This window comes from Castanea sativa, chromosome 9, assembly GCF_040712315.1.
Source record: "Castanea sativa cultivar Marrone di Chiusa Pesio chromosome 9, ASM4071231v1".
Lineage (NCBI taxonomy): Eukaryota > Viridiplantae > Streptophyta > Magnoliopsida > Fagales > Fagaceae > Castanea > Castanea sativa.
Genome location: NC_134021.1, coordinates 41878541 through 41896582, shown reverse-complemented (window position 1 = coordinate 41896582; position 18042 = coordinate 41878541). Strand labels below are relative to the sequence as shown.

The 18042-nt window shown below is 31.9% G+C and overlaps 1 protein-coding gene and 1 long non-coding RNA gene across 2 annotated transcripts; both read left to right on the top strand.

Annotated features, from left to right (window-relative positions):
- Positions 1-3475: 3475 nt before the first annotated feature.
- LOC142610998 (uncharacterized) lies at positions 3476-6505 on the top strand. The gene is made up of 3 exons (XR_012839936.1): positions 3476-3614; positions 6077-6199; positions 6382-6505. It is a non-coding gene; the product is annotated as an uncharacterized LOC142610998 (long non-coding RNA).
- Positions 6506-13393: 6888 nt separating this feature from the next.
- On the top strand, positions 13394-15812 carry LOC142610997 (glucan endo-1,3-beta-glucosidase, basic isoform-like). Its single transcript, XM_075782986.1, has 2 exons — positions 13394-13487; positions 14866-15812. Exons 1-2 carry the CDS (start codon positions 13394-13396, stop codon positions 15810-15812), a joined length of 1041 nt encoding a protein of 346 aa, XP_075639101.1.
- The last annotated feature ends 2230 nt before the right edge of the window (positions 15813-18042 follow it).

Genomic DNA, 18042 nt, shown 5'->3' with positions numbered 1-18042 from the left:
GTTTCTTAATCTGTTTCAAAAATTCTATGGCATCCTGCATAGTTTATCAACTCAAATCCATTATGGAAAACAAAATATACGGCCACAAAGAAATTAGAGTGCTTCTCTTCCATAGTAGAAAATGTTTTCACATGATTTGTCATAAGAACACGTTTTCTAAAAAAAAAATGGATTTGATTGGATTTGTTTATTTGAGTTTGTATTGTTCATTTGTGTTCAATCCCACATTAGATGTTTGTTGGATGAATTATGGGTTTATAAGTGATCACAAGAAATCCTAATTTTAAATGACTAGTCTTTTGAAAAATATGACTATATTAAATTGAATTGAAAGTTTTGATTTTATGTTTTTGGAAGTGATTTTTGAAGGGAAGGGGAAGAGGTTTGAAGGGATTTAAAGAGTGTGAGATATCTTTCAATCTCAATTCCTCCAATAATTTGGAGAGGAGGAGAGGATTCCACACAGACACACACACAAATATATATATATATATAAACTAAAATGCAAATTACGCCCTCTAAGTATGACTGAAATTCATTTAAGTCCTCTAATTTTATTTTTGTTCAATTGAGTTTTCTAAGTATAAAATTTATTCAATTCAAGCATTTTGTCCAATTTAAATAATAATAAAAAAACTCCATTGAAAAATTATTTTTCTCAAATGAAAAAAAATCTATAAAATTAATAAGAGTATTTTATAGATTGTTTATGTGAGAATTTGTTTTAAAAAAAAATTCATTAGATAATTGCATACTTAACCACAATTTTTTAACAAAATTGGATTAGAAGCTTTATTTTAATAAATTTGAAATTTGGATGAATCAATTTAACGAAAGTAAAGTTAGAGGATAAAATGAATTCCATTCAAACTTAAAGGGAGCAATTTGCATTTTAGCCAATTAAAATTGCATTGTCAATTTTATCTTTATAAATATCTATCTATATCTATATCTTTAAATTGAACCAAAAATATATATATGTCAATTACCAAAAACTTTATAACTTAACTTCAAATATTTCTAATTAGATGTCCATTTAAAAAAAAAGAAAAAAAAATGACTAGAGGGCAATCAATGTGACTTCTCTACCATAGCAGCACCCTAAAAAACGATTTTAATATGAGACTCCCCCACCGTTAAAAAAACCACTCATCTCTCCTCCTAACTCCGTCCAAACTTTCAAACACAATTTCTTGCTCTTCATAAACTCAACCCCACACTCCATCCATCAAGAAAGAAGGTGAACAAGTATGTGATTCCACCAACTAATGAGGAGCAAAGGTTATTGCAAGAACCCAGAGTCATAAATCTTTCAGTCAATTTTCTTTTCTTTTGCTTTTGTTTCTTAGAGAAAAACTCTAGATTTTTAACCTTTGGGGTTTCCGCAATGATGTTGCTTGAAGTTCTTGCTTGTTTTTCTTGTGTATTCATACGTTTGCAATGATTTCTTGATGTATGTGACTTGTTCTTGATGGGTCTTGATTTTATTTCGACAAATTTGCACGGAGGATTTAGGTTGTACTGCTTGGTTGAACGCATCTGAAAATCTTGTTAGTCTTGGTTGCATATCACATGCTTGGATAAAGTGCCACAACGATAGAAAATCGTTATTCTTTGAGAATTTGTACATGAATTCTTCTTAGAAGTTTGTTTGTTTTCAGTAAATAAAATATTATTTTAAAATCAAAGATCATTCTTGGCAATGTTGGACTACCAAGTGACAAAGAACGCTCATTACACTTACAAGTGACTTTGATGAAACACAGGAATGGCAAATGGGCAGGTTGGGTCATAAATGGTTCGGGTATGTAATTACTTATTTATCTATTTATAATCCGTTTATATATAAATTAATTATCTATTATCCGCCCAACCCATTTAATTAGTAACTCGCCCATTTAACCCAATATGATCCAAATAAATAAATAACTTGTTAAAAACTCTAAAAACAAATATTAAAAAGTTCAAAAATCACATTTCCTATTCTTTCCTTTCATTTTTCCTTCACAAAATTTATTTCTCAGCAACCAAACAAAGCCATAGAGAGAGAAAAAAAATGAAAGGAAAAAAATTTATTTTTCCTTCACTCTTCCACTCCCCCGAAAACTCTCTGAAACTCACCACGTTCCTCTTCCTAACCCTATCGAAATCAACAACTCCATCCCCCATCCTCCACCTCTGCCACAATCGTGTTCCATATCGCCGACAAATCGATCCAAAGCCGCAACATCGGAGTCCACTTTTCCAGAACCTTCTTGCTGAAATCTAGCGACGAGTACACCCGCCAGAACTCTAAAAGCTTCGGCTGGAGCCTCTTCACGAAATCGATCTCCGCCGGAGGCGATCGAATCGTCGACACAGAAAACAAAGTCGAAGCCGAGTTGAAGAAATTCTTGAGCTCTCGGTCGAACGACGTCGCTAAGTTCTTGAACGAGTTGGCTCGGTGGCGCATGAGTTGGATATCCGCGTCCGCCAAGTCACGAACCTCTCGCCAACCTTTGGATATGAAGGAGAATGCGCTCGAATTCGATGAAGAAGAAGATGACATCGTTGCTCAATTCTCATTATCCATGGCTGACTCTGAAAAAGCTAGGGTTTCTCTTCGTTCTTTGAAAATTTCTAGGGCTTGAAAGAATTGAATTCTCTCTCTCTCTCTCTCTCTCTCTCTCTCTCTCTCTCTCTCTCTCTCTCTCTCTCTCTCTCTCTCTCTCTCTCTCTCTCTCTCTCTCTCTCTCTCTCTCTCTCTCTCTCTCTCTCTCTCTCAGAGAAAATGTTTAGAAATCTAGAGGTTAAAGTGTTTGGTTACTGAGAAAATATGAGGGAGAGTGAGACTGAGGTCATACTGTTTATTTAAGTTTTAGATTTTAGACGGGTTTAGTGGGTATTAGTGGGTTTATTTAATTTTAAACTTTAGATAGGCTTAGTGGGTATTAGTGGATTTATTCATTTAGACTCATCTAATTAAATAACCAAATGGGTCTTTATCCATTTAACTCAAATATTCGAATGGGTTGGGTTAAGACTTATCCAAATAAGGTGGGCAATGGATGGATTTATGGATATGAATAAAAATTGTCACCCCTAAACACAGTATTCCATGAAGTTTGAAAGAAACCTTAACATGAGCCATCTTCTTATCTTTTAAAATTTTTGATAATGTGACTTAATGAAGACACGTAACCTTTTCCAAATGATAAATCTTGCAATGTAGTTGATGTCAATAAGTGCAATACTTTACAATTGAGATTGAGGCATAACATATGCCTGGTTGCATGAGATAGGTGTACAAGTCTTGGCATGATTTGAAATTATTTCAAATTGATTCCATGAGTCATGTACTGGTGTGATGTCATTGATGGAATGGCATGCTTGCATCAGTTGCATGATCATGATGTGCATGTGATAGAGAGTGCACTATTTTGGAATCTCATACATAACTCACTCTGTCTTTGTCGTAGTAATTAGCCCAGACTTGCAAGAATCGAGGGTCCTTGTGCCATTCCTCTTCATGGTGGTCTAGGGCTTGTTCAGAAGTTGAAGCCAAGATTTGCGCAGCAGGTTTTGGATATTTCCTTGATGCTATCACGACGAAAGAAGATCATCATCGATCATGAGTAAGGATTTGATTATATTTAGTGCTCTAGGAGAATTATTCTGGGAAACCACCAAATACCTTTCACTTTTTAAATGTAGGCAAGGTAACTTTGTACCTAATGACTTCACACTAATCTTTGGCATCAAGATTGGTGGTCAATCTTGCAAAATTAATAGTCCTAGTTTTTTTGGTTTTAGGGTCGCGTTTTGTTTTATTGAGTTATATGTAATGTCTTATTAGAGAATTGTCAAAGGAGGAAATTGCTAGGACTTAGGTTGTGCTATCAAAATTCCATGTGCCAAAATAGGTGCTAATGAGGGTTGTAATCATTGCAAAATAAGTAAGGTCAATTTTAAAATTAGGAATTGCTGAAGATCTCAAGTTTTAGATGGTTCCCTCGAGCTAGCTCGGGACTCACTTAAAAAAAAAACTAGGCAGAGACTTTGCTCGACCTTTGCTCAAGTGAGATTACCAATTTTGCAAATTGATTTAACCTAAACTTTTACCTACCTATAAATACGTACCCTTTGATGAACGACTTTCAAAAGAGAGGATGTTGTACAAAGAGCTTTCTAAGAAGCCTTCTTGCTCCGAGCCTTAATGGAGAAAATACTTCTCCCATTCTTTTCACATTGTGAGCCTAAACTGATTTCCATCCAAAGAACAGAAATTCTTAACCTTTGTCAGTGAGTTCACTATCATACCAAAGTTTTGGATTGGTGCAAATGAGTTCATTCATGGTGGAGATTCTAATCTGCAGTGGGAGACAAATGGGTCATTTGCTAGGTTACACATCAATTCTAAGTTTGCAAAGTTTTGTAAGTAATACTAGCAGTTAGAATCCTTATCTTATAGTGAAACTTCATGTGGGATTGGTTATCCGAGGTGGATTTTCTTTTAAAAGTTTTATAAAAGTTTTCCACTCATCATGAAATTCTTGTGTCATATTTTTGCTTTATTTTATTGCTTTTGGACTGTGGTGATATTCATGTAGGTGTTTTATCATTGTCATTGTTAAATTGTTATTAATTAATTAAGATACAAGTGGCAAAAAATGCGATAATTAGATTACTGGAATCAATATTGGATTTTTCAGTATATATATCCATGATCCTTGTAATCTGTTTAGTTAATCTTCATAAAAAATTTTAAAAGGAAAACTACATGATTAATGTGTTTACTTTGATTTTTTTTTTTTAATTATGTTTATCTTTTATTATTTGCACCTCATATATCTGTAGTTGAATTTTTCATTTCCTAGGAAAAAAATCTAATTCACAGAGGAAGAGAGCCCATTTTTGTATTGCTTGGAAGCCTATTGTGTGATAGCTGAAACTGTAATACTAATCAATATCAATATATATACATGAAAGCAGAGACTTCATGCAAGAGAGTACAAAGTTCTGTCAAGTGGCACTTTAATTTTGCATTTAGCCTTGATCACTAACTTCTTCCCGCTATTCTCCAAAATGTTTTAAATTTCATTAAAGAAAAAATCTCATTAACATGAAAAACTAGGGCAAATTACAACACAAGCTAATTCTATTAATAATAAAATAAGAACAATTAATTTTTTTCACGTTTAGATGAGAGTTTAACAATTGATTGTTCCCACGTTTTGCTCCTTTCAAAACTACAATTTGGAGTCTCAATGTAGTTAACGGTTTCAATAAATTCTGAAGATTAAAAGATTTCACCATTTTAGTCTCTTGGACTTCAGTCACTTTTTCGTATTCTTTTTTACAATTATACAACTTATTGGACTCTTGCACTAATAATTTATTTATTTTTCTGAAATCAAAGAGTTTCTCGTATTATTTGCATATTATAAAAACCTGTTATAGCTGAAAAAAAGAAAAAAAAAAGTGAACCTCCAATTTTATTCTCTCACTCTGCCTTTGCTTCCTCCATTGATGCCAATCTACTTTGAAGCTCATATATTTCTCTGATAGCTGTGTTTCGAATCAAACTTAGATCTGCATTTCATTCCTTTTTGGCTAAACTCAAGATATTCTTTACCTTTTATTTTCTTCTCACCTTTTCTATTATTTAAATAGTTATGTTGTCTACTTAAATATTAAATGGGTATTTTGTATGCAGAGTGTTTGTTAAAATGCCTAAGTGCTTTGCTCCCTTTTTTTTTCTTTTTTTTTTTCCTTTTTTTTAAGAATTTGATTTTTGATAACATACCTCCTATTTCATTTTGCCTTCCCCTAATAGAAATGAATAATAGGATGAAATTATCCTATATTTTTAACTTTTGTGATTTTGCTTTACTGTTAATTAAGCTTTGTTCCACTTTATTGCATTTAAGCCATTTGCACAATAGAGTGATCTTAGAAACCTTTTGTGGTGTGTGGTTAATGGAAGTAGTAAAAGTAGAATCCATGGATTTTTTAAAGCTCTCAGATTTATTATTTTGTTTGTTTCTTAATTAATGTGTCAATGTTAAGGATTTAATGTCAAACTTATTTTGTATAGGTACTATTTTTTTAGTTGTGGGCAAATTTTGATGGGTTTTGATGTTTGTGTTTGCAATTAACAAGTAGAGGGATATCGCTACACTGGAGGTGAATGGCAATGTTGGGGTCTCAGACAAATATGGTAAGTTACACATCTTCAATATCAAGGTTTTTTATTTCCTTTTATTGTTTTTAGTTTTGTTCAATATTTTTATTTTTTGTTAATTTTTAAATTTTGTTTTGTTTTCAATTATCATACAAAGTTTAGTAATTGGTTCCATAATGATTATATCAATGATATTTCCTCCTTTTATTTTTGTACAGATAAATCACCTATGGTGCCATGGTGGTGCTTAATGCTTTAAAACATTAAAAGCTAATCACAAGTAGCATATGCAATTAGTACATTCCTAAGTCCAACACATTTTTTTTTCTTTTTTGTTTAGTGACATTTAGTACTACCCCTATTTAACTAGAGCAATACTTAGGTACAGTACTTAGGTGTTGTTCTTTAGGTTCTCCTGTTAAAATTTTGCCATGTGGATTTTTTCTCATGAGATGGAAGTGTATTTTTTAATCAAGTAGCCACATGGCTGAATCTTAAGAAGAGAACTTAAGAAACAATACTTAAAGTATTGTACCTAAGTTTTGTCCTAAACTAAAAGTGAGTTGGTACTTCCTTTTTTGTTTTATTGAAGTCATCTGTAATTTGTGGAGCCGAAGATAAATGTTACGTTGATGGAAAATTGTATTGATGTAGCATGTAACTACAATTTATTTTGCTCAAAGGACTATTAGTGTTGCCCCTATTTAACTTCGAGTGAGATTTGTTTTATTAAAGTCATCTACGATTTGTGAAGTCAAGGATAAATGTTATATCAAGCAATTCTAATTGAAAATTTAACTACAAATTTTCGTTTGAGTTGATAAAAATGTATTACTTCATGTAGTTAATATATTTATTATTTTAACATATATTCAACATTTTACATAACTTTTTCATATAATAGCTTACAACATTATCCGCGCATCGCACGGGTCTTCCACTAGTTACACTAATTGTTGTGCACTATATAGTATAATTTGATAGTTATAATAGGGGAAAAGGGATATGAACCCTGAATATCTCCATTAAAAACATCAGGAGATGTCAATCAATTAAATTACAAGACTCTTAACAAACTAATGTTAATTACTTTTTTGAAGAAGGAATACATTAATTTTTGACAAGGAATAAACTTCCTTCTATACAAAGAAAACTTCAAAAAAGTAATCAAGTCAACTTCTTTTTCATACCAAGTCCAAATAGGAATTTGTTATAATGGCTTTAATGTCACTACATTATAAGCACCTTGCCCATAACAAGACTATTATTAGCCAATTCTTAAAGTAGGTGGCAAACAATGTATCGTGCACTCCAGCCACTATAATCATGTATATATACTATGCCACCTTTTTTAGTTTTAGTGTATGTGAGAGTGCCGCCTGATTGTTTTCTTGTCTTGTGTCATTAGTGAAAGTTTAAGGCAAACTGAGGGATTTGGGTTTCTTGAGGTAGCTATTGTGCTACTATTGTAATCTACTTAAATTTTTTCTTGTCTTGTGTCTTATGTTAAAGTTTAAGGTAAATCTTGGGGATTTGGATTTCTTGAGAAGAAGAGAAGATTATTAAAAGAAGAATTCTTCTAGGAGAAAATTAATTTTAGAAGAAGAACAATTTGATCATTCTATGGATTTTTTTGATAATCGATCATTGCATGGAATTTTTTGATAATCGATCATTCTATGGAGTTAAAAGAATACCTAGATGAGAGTAAGAGAGATCGTGCGTTGTAATTATTATTGAATATAATGGATTTGATTTCTCTTTCCATGGAGATAGGCTACTTGTTAAACCACATAATTTCTTGCATTTTTGTGTGCTTGGTGCTTCATTTGTCTTTTCTGTTATTTGCTCCAATCTATGAGCCTTATTGCACAAGAGATGCTGGAGCTTCTACTATTTGCACAAATGATATTTCATATTAGAGTTTTCACTATCACACAACTGTATCAGAGCTTCTGTTACTCAATGAGGACCTCGTAGAAAGGCAACATGCTATAATGAGAGATCATTTATATAAATAAACATTCTCACAACGCAATGTAGAGAAGCCTAAATTTTCTAGAAGAAGGACAAAGTCCAACAAAATAACAACCAGTTAGAAGAGCTCTAAGTGATGCACTTGGTTGCCGTAGATAATTTTGTATAACTGAAAAAAAAAGAATTTAAAAATCTTGAATTTTCTATTTTACCCTCCACTTGTATACTCCCTCTAATAGGAAATTGAATTTTTTTTTTAAATTCTTTTATTTCAAGATTTTTAAATTATATATTTCAATCATCTAGGGAGGTTAGTGTCAATAGTTTGTAATTTATGGGAGGCGAGTGTCTAATTAAAAATTAGAGGAGAGGTGAGTGTAATATAAAAAATAAAAACCTTAGGGAAGGTCAGTGAAAATTTTCCATAATACATATTAATTAAATCTAATTGAATTTCAGTGGCAGTCTTATCAAATACAAGAACATGAAAATTTGAATTTCCTTCATATATGAAAACTAAAAACTACTCACAAATAATAGAATTGTATTCAACAAAATCTTGCTAAGTTGCTAACCATCACAAAACCAAAATATTCTTTGTCAAATTTTTCCAATCCCACTTGCCAAATACCACCAAAGGGAAGAGTTTGTGTAGCAACATTGGACAGCTCATCTCCAAATTCCCTCACAAACTTTTCAATGATCTTCTACAGCCACCTAACTAAGTTACTAAATGAAATCAACGAAACAACAAACTTAAGGACTAAATTGACAAAAATTAAACCTTAGAGAATAATTTAACAATTGAAGTAATAGTTAAGGAATTAAATTATATTTTAACCATTATATAACTAATTGTACAATTGAAGTAAAAGTTAAGTAACTAAATCAAATTTTAACCATTATATAACTAATTGTACAATTGAAAAAGTCAAGGAACTAAATTAAATTAAATTAACCATTATACAGCTAAGGACTTCAAGAGCAGGTACCCAGAACTCCCATAGAAAAGTCTACCCGTCAAGCACCTTACAAATCCTTCCTTTTAATCAACTGGAGGGGAAGTGGACACCAACCCTTAAAAAATAATAGTAAATAAATAAACTTATATACAACCCATTGCTGAAGGAAGAGAGGGAGGTATGTTCATCACAACTATTCAACTCAAGTTCTTATAAAAGTATAATAATCCCAAGGTTGACTCAAAGGAGACTAGCTAAGTCACTTGCCTAAGGCCCCAAATGGAAAAAGGTCCCCTCTATTAAGGCATTTTCGCTTAGAAACAAAACAAAACAAAAAAAAACAAAACAAAACAAAAAAAAGAGATTTGTCCCTTAATCAATATAAATTAAGTTTTTTTTTTTTTTTGGAAAAAAAAAATAATGCTAGGAACCCAAAAAAAATCCACAACAATGTTTATTTCCTCATTGAATGTTGTGCATTCCCTTAAATTTGAATTCTATCTACCGAAGTTAAGATTGTACAAATTTTTACTCTCTCAAGGGCAGAAGTTGAAGAGTCTATCAAATTCAAAATTAAAATTAATACTATTTTTTTTTATACATGATAAAAATTCTACTCTAACCTAATCTAAGTGTATATGTGTGTGAAGCTCCCTCCTAGAGACTTGAACCCCGACCCTTGCCTCCCACACCCCACTAGCACTTATACTTTTAAAGTGACCATTGCATCAAGAGTGTGCGGTGGTAAAATTAATATTAGTCTTATAGACAAGTTAATTAATGAAATCTAAAGTTCAATACTTAATCTTAATTTTGTCAAGAGAGAGACTAACTATCTCTAAAATTAAATAAATATACTTTCTATTTATCTTCATTCTTGAAGGAATCTACCCATCTTCTCTGCTTACCTTGCTGCTCTCCATATTAATTATCATTTTAGCTTCTTCTTTTTTTAGTTACTCATAAATCTGTTGTATGTTATTCGCTCTCTTTATTTACTCTCCTTCTCTTTTTGATCTTCTTCTTCATGTTTTATTTTACCATTGCAAAGTTATCTCCCTTTTGTTGTTCTTGGTGGTGAATGGAAGAGTAACTTTATCTCTATATTTTTATTATCATTTATTGCTGAGAATGAGGTCCTCTAAAACTCATTGACTTGTTATCTACTCAATGCTTATCCTAATCTATGAATACTTTTTATTTAGATTTAGGTTTTCTCTTTTTTACACACGTTACGTGTATAGAAGCCTCTCTCTCTCTCTCTCTCTCTCTCTCTCTCTCTCTCTCTCTCTCTATATATATATATATATATATATATATATATATATATATATATAAGTTAGTCTTGGTTTTCTCAACACGTATTGTACAAATGCAAAATACCATTTTTCAATGGATTTTATTAATGTGTGTCCCAAGAGCATATGTTAGTAAACTATTTTAAGAAACTTTTTATGAAAAAATTAAAAAATAACTAACTGAGTTGACATCTTTTTCAATTTCCTATAAAAAGTTTTCTAAAATGGATGATTAACTGGACCTTCTTTAGTTTAATTATTAATAATAATATCAAAAATGAAATTAATATTTTTTTTTTGAAACTAAAATGAAATTAATATTATTAAATTAATATTCAAATATAAAAAATACCCTTGTATATATATATCTATACTATTTATAAAAGGATTCCTTTTTTTGGACTGGACTTTTATATAGTTTGAAAATACCCCTAAATCTTAGGTTTAATAGGAAAAAAACTTGAGGACAACCGGGTAAAAATATATTTTCAACTCCACTTAAAATGCTTACAAAATAGGACACTCTTCTACTAATCTATGCCTTCAAAACAAACTTATCCAATTTTTTTTTTTAGATGGGGAAATTATGACACAAGACCAAAAAAAAAAACATCATTGCACGCGCAAAACAGGTATGATGAGACTAGTGTGTGTCTATATAAATATATATATATATATATATATATATATATATATATTTATTTATTTATTTATTTGTTGCCTTTGGATCGAAGTAGCAGGGAGTTTGCTATCAATCTTGGTTGGTCTTTCATTCCGAAACTTTTTACCACCACACATTTCACATTAGTGACATATTTTAGCTTTATCTTTGTGAAAGCAAACATTACAACCTAAAATCCCCATCAGTAATTAAATGACATATACGCTATGAACATTTCACATTAGTGACATATTTTAGCTTTATCTTTGCGAAAGCAAATATTACAACCTAAAATCCCCATCAGTAATTACATGACGTGTACGCTATGAATCCAAGCCAAGACCTTGTGGGACAGAGATTGTTTAATTATCTTTTGTAGAAAAACTCGTTTCATCGTCTAGCTGACCGACAGAAACTTGAAGTACCAAATTGTAGGATATGGAATAATGCTTTTCTCTGATTCTTCTTGTGTTTAAACCTGCCAAAATCAAAGATTAATCGTATATAGCTCTGTTACTTTCAAGTTTTCTCCTATAATTTGATAGGGAGGACTGCACAAAAGTAGGAAGGATATAAACATGAAGAAGAAAAAAGAGATTGTTATTTTATCTTAAATATTTGATAGGAAGAATGCAAAAGTGAAAGAATGGCGAATGAAAATGAAAGAAGAAAAATGAAAGGAAAAACCATTTGACTATGTTACCATAATATGAAAATAATATGTATATATTTCTCACCTATTTTTTTAATATTAGTCGATGCAAGAAAAATGTGAGTTTTTTTTTTTTTATTTAAGGGAAGAAAAACAAGTTAGAACTTGAGATAACACAATTTAGAGAATTTATATCTGTTCGATGGTAATGTATGAAATGCTCGGTCATTGATTTAATTTGGATACTCAAAATTCGAATATTATATAAGAAAAATTGCAAAGATTTTCTTTTAAGTTTTCCGTTCTAACATTTACCTCTCTTTTAGTTTAGAATAAATATTCATCTCCTCTAAAAATGTCAACTATTTATACTAACTTTCACTCAATAACTGAAAAAGAGTTTAAACATCTTATATTTTATATTTTATATTTTACCCTCCACTTGCATACCCCTTCTAATAGGAAATTTGAGATTTTAAAAAAAAAAAATTATTTCAAGATTTTTAAAAAATATATTTCAATTATCTAGGGAGGTCAGAATAAATAGTTTGTAATTTAGGGGAGGTGAGTGTTTTATTCAAAATTAGAGTAAATGTGAGTATAATAATAATAATAATAATAATAATAATAATAATAACCTCAAGGAAGGTCAACGAAATTTTTTCATAATGCATATTAATTAAATCTAATTACTATTTGGTTTTCAGCTCATGTACTATAGTTGGCCTATAGTGGACCTGGTGGAAATTAGTATCCACTCTCTTCGCTTTCCCACTTATTTTCTACTCATTTAAACGATTATCTTGATGCGGTTCTTATTCGTTCTTCCCCTCTCTTTGCTTTCCCACTTACTAACAATGCATTAATATTCTTTTGTTAAATTAAGTTGGGGATGGGGGTGGGAACCTAGATCCTAAATGTTGCTATTAGGAATGTCGGAGGTGTGCCAATTGACAAATGGTCAATTATTCACTTCTATGGGAGAAGTACTCCCTTGATAACAATGAGTTTCTGTAGAAACAAAGTTCTTTTACATCTAATGGCTAGAACCACAAGTGATCCAAACTTTGCACATGATACAAATAAAATTGGAAAATAATTGATTGTAGAAATGAAAGACACAATCCGTCCATTAAATGTTGTATTGATGTAAAATGTAGGAACAAGATCATCTATATTTATTTGATATACTTTCATGTAAATAGAGAGAGTATATTTTACGGTTAAGATTTTATTACTTGAATTTAATAGTGTACAATTTTCAAACTATAATAAATATACCTTTAGATTTATAATATTTAATCTGAACCACAGAATTAAATAAATCAATTTCAAATATCATCGAATTGGAAATGGAAAGCACTATGCATCCTTCACATAAACATATAAATTTTCGTAGGAAGGCAGTCAATAAGACGGGTTGTTTCAAATAAAACCAAACACGGTTGGACATTGAAAAATTGAAGAAAATTCAAAGGCATGGGGAGAAATTTCCACAAATTAATAAGCAGTTAGATGTGCCTTGAATGATGCAAGTTGGTACGTGTACAACTTGGTTCACGTAGAGTGCCCGACCAACAAAAATGTAGAATGTGAATATTGTCACTCTATAAAAGGGCAGCTGAACAATGGTATAAGGCATAGTTGGCTATCTTATTCCTTCCATATATAGCTTTCTCAATGGCTAAATCCGATCATGCTGATAAAAGCCCTTCCATGATTTCCACAATAATGCTGGTGCTTGGGTTGCTAATGGCTACCCTAGGCACAACGGGTGTCTCTCTCTCTCTCTCTCTCTCTCTCTCTCTCTCTCTCTCTCTCTCTCTCTCTCTCTCACATTGATACATGAGTTTAAAGTCTTTTACAGCCCAAATCAAATGCATTTGTGTCTTAATTAACCCAAGGTTGGGGAGCTGTGATATTGTCACACACCCACAGTGTAGTACTGCCTGGCCTCTTGCACCCACATGTGGGTTCTATGTTGTTGTGAGAGGATGTACAATTATTAAGACACTATATAGTACTATCCCTGGAACTATAGGAGTAGAAAGTAGAAACCACCAATGTTGAAGGGCTCCTAAATCAATTAATGTTGCCCTCTAGGCAATAGATTTTCCTTTGAGCTAAGCTTGATTGAACCAACCTTAGTCCAATCTCCACAAATCGGTCTTGGTCGTCATGCCATTTTTAGAATTGAAGCACGTTCACGTTGCATGCTCACCAAAAGTAGCTTGGAATGTAATATAATAGCTTTTAATTAAGCGCCACTCAACTCAATAGGTGTCTTTAGAGTGGGCACCTAATAAAAGGAAGTCACCAAATTACTTCTATGTGTGTGTGCGCACGCGCACGCGTGTGGGGGACCTTTCTTCATTTGTTTTGTTTGGTTTTGGCTCTCTCTCAAAATAATGGGTTGAGAAAGAAGGGAGAGGGGAGTCCAATAAAATCATGTATAGAACTAGGACATTTTACTAAGTGATATAGGACAACATATGGGGTTTAATGTTTATCATTTGTTAGTTTTTTAATTTTTATAATTATCGCTATCTTAGTACCGAGGATTTTATTTTCTTGATTCTAGGTGTTTTTAAGGGTCTGCTAGTCAAAATATAATCATATTACTTGAAAAATAAGTTTTCTTAAGCCTTTAAATAGGTGAATAATATATAAACAAAAATTCAAGTTAGAATTTCATGAATAAGAATTTTTCAAAAATATTTTTCTCCTTTCTTTCCGTTAAATTCTAGTTATTCCTTGTGGAAGTTAGAAGACAAAATAGCCAATTCATGGTTGTGGCAAGTGGCAACAATTAGCTGAACAAATGAAAATTTCCATGATTACTTAGTCATATAGTATATCTTGCTGAAAATGCTAAGCCAGTCCTATTTTATTACAATAAGTTTACATATTAATATGATTGGTTGATTTTAGCAACTTAATGAAAGAATATTTATAATTGTAACGTGTTAGTTTGTAAGTCTTACATATAATATCTTTAACCTCACTATTATTATCCAATGAATCTTTCACTTTTAATATATTATTATCTTATGCCAGCCTACAAACCCAATGAAGCTTCCACTGACTGAGATAAATTGCATAAGCATATTTATGTATGTAAAACCATTGACTTATTGTCTAATCTAATGCAGATGCCCAAGTTGGTGTTTGTTATGGAATGCTTGGTAACAACCTACCACCACCAACAGAAGTTGTAGCTCTCTATAGACAAAACAACATCCAAAGAATGAGGCTCTATGATCCAAACCAAGTTGCTCTCCGAGCCCTTAGAGGCTCCAATATTGAGCTCATGCTAGGCCTTCCAAATGACAAGCTTCGAGAGATTGCTTCAAGCCAAAACAATGCAAATGTTTGGGTCCAAAACAATGTGAAAAACTTTGGAAATGTCAAATTCAAATACATTGCAATTGGAAACGAAGTAAAGCCTTCAGATTCATTTGCACAGTTCCTTGTCCCCGCCATGCAAAACATTCAAAGCGCAATTTCTGGGGCTAGACTAGGGAACAAAATCAAAGTTTCCACTGCCATTGACACAGGAGTCCTTTCATCAAATTCTTTCCCTCCATCTAAAGGCTCATTCAGAGCCGATTATAGGCCAATTCTTGATCCAGTCATTCGCTTCTTAGTGAAAAATGGGTCCCCATTACTTGTTAACTTGTACCCATATTTTAGTTACATTGGCAACACCAAAGACATTCGTCTTGACTATGCTCTTTTCACAGCTCCCTCACCTGTTGTGAATGATCTCCCACTAAGTTATCACAACCTTTTCGATACCATTCTTGACACTGTTTACTCTTCTTTAGAGAAGGCCGGCGGGGGATCGTTGGTGATTGTTATATCAGAGAGTGGTTGGCCTTCAGCTGGTGGAACGGCAACATCACTTGATAATGAAAGAACTTACATTACCAAATTGGTTCAACATGTGAAGGGAGGGACACCAAAGAAGCCCAGAAGGCCTATTGAAACTTATGTGTTTGCCATGTTTGATGAGAACAACAAGACTCCAGATTTAGAGAAACACTGGGGGCTCTTTTCTCCAAACAAACAGCCTAAGTTCCAAGTCAATTTCAGTTAAGAAGAGAGCTTAATTAAGTGCATCAAGGAATAAGAGCAACTTATTATGGTGCATAACAATTATTATTATAATAAGTAAGAGTTTTTGCTAACTCACAATAAATAAGAAGTAATCACCTCGTAGACAATAACTAAAAAAGTGCAATATCTCAGATGTAATATTATTAAGAATCGTTTATCTCTAATGTAATGTTGAGGCATGTTTCATTGATGTATTGAATATCTACAAAATATTATTACGGAGCTTGTTGGATTGACTAGTTTTTTTTTTTTTTTTTTGTTGGGGCTAGAGTTACAAGTATTTTCATAACATAAGATGAACTATTTGTGTACGTTAGTTATTATCATAGCATATGCAAATTGAAAATCTCAAAATCAAAATGTTAGTGATACGCGAATTCCAATAATTAACTCAATTAGTAAAACCTCTTATTATTGTATAAGAGATCTGAAATTCTACCTATGCTAAAAAGAAACTTGTTAGCTTCTTGACTTGATGAGAATGAACAATTACCAGAGAGTAAATGCTTTAAATTTAAAATCCTATCACACAAGAACTAATATTAGAGCTTCTATTCCCCATAATGACCTCGTAGAAAGGCAACCGGTTATGATGAGATAGGTCATTTCAATATGTAAACATTCTCAAATCGCAAGGTAGAGAAGCCTAACATTTTCTAGAGGAAAGACAAAGTTCAAAATAACAACTAGTTAGACCAGCTTTAAGTGATGAACTTGGTTGCCGTAGATAATTTTATGTTACTTAATTTCCATGGAGTGCTTGACAGGTTAAATTGTGGTGGCATATAACTATTAAACAATCCATTTCCATGGAGTGCTTGACTAGCTATAGTCACTCAAAAATCTCAATCTCAAGTAAAAGCATCTCTCTCTATAAAAATAGTGTTGGAAGCATAATTGCTTTCAATCCAAGCTCTTAGTCTACGTTTCTCTTCTTTGTTTTTGTCAATGGATAAGTTTTATTCAACTGAGAACAGCCCTTCAGCGATGTCCTTAATGCTAATGTTTGCGATGCGAATGGCTAGCCTAGACATAATAGGTCCCTCTTTCTCTCTCCCTCTCTCTCACTCCTTTTGCACGTTATATATTAGGCTCCCAAATCAAAACTAGTCAAAGTAAATAATTCTTCTGGAAGCACACCATTTGCCACAACTTGATGTGTGGTCGACTACGAGTGGTAATAAATGCACCACATTTTCTCCACTACTACAGTCAACCACTCAAGAGTCGTGGCAAAAGTTGTCCCTAGACCTTTTTACAAAGTAAAACCTCTATAAGATCACTTTATAAATTCTCATAAACCATACATATTTGATCCATGTATTGCTTGAACAATTTTGATAAGTAGAGATCACAAAAAATTTCACAATAGCTTAAGTGACAGGTAATGATTAATTTACGATAAAGTAATGCCAATTATGTTTCTATATGAAATTATACTATTCATAACCTATCACATCAAAAGTTGTAAAAAAAAATTGTGAAATTATTTGTATATGCAGCATTATTGGAACATCTAATATGTATGACATGAGAGATTATCTTAGAAAACCAAAAACTTGGTAACATCGACTCTCTATTCTTGTGTGTTGTATGCCAGATGTTACCTTACTAAAAAAAATTTAATATCCAATTCTAGTCATGATTTTAGTTTGTTTATAAAGCATAATAAAACCATGATTTTGAATATTTTATAAACTTATAGAGAAAATAATTTTTAATCATCTTGATATTTGTTTAGCATGATAATGACAGATACGTGGGTAATATATATTAAATGTCTCTCCAATTATAAATTTGTTATAATTGAGTCTACATTATAAATTTGGTAAAAATGATCTCATAAAAAGCTATAGGGTAGTATGATACTTTTACACTATGTTTGAAACGGAGAAAGATGGAGGGAGAGAGAAAAGTGGCGAATATACTAAAATTTATTGTATTCTAGTCATCTTCCATTTTCCTTTCTTTTGCTCTCCCCTCCTCTCCCATAATCCAAACATAGGGTTAAAGTCTAACTATACATGTAAATTTAACCATAAGTGTATACATGACTGTTAACTTGTAAAAGGCTATGGGTCATAGGCCCACCTTATTTTACTTATATAGCTCACATACTTATACTGCACATTTTACCTCCTATATAAAGGAACTCATGTATATTTTATTACTTGTGAAATACAATACAATTCATTCAATATTTCTAATAT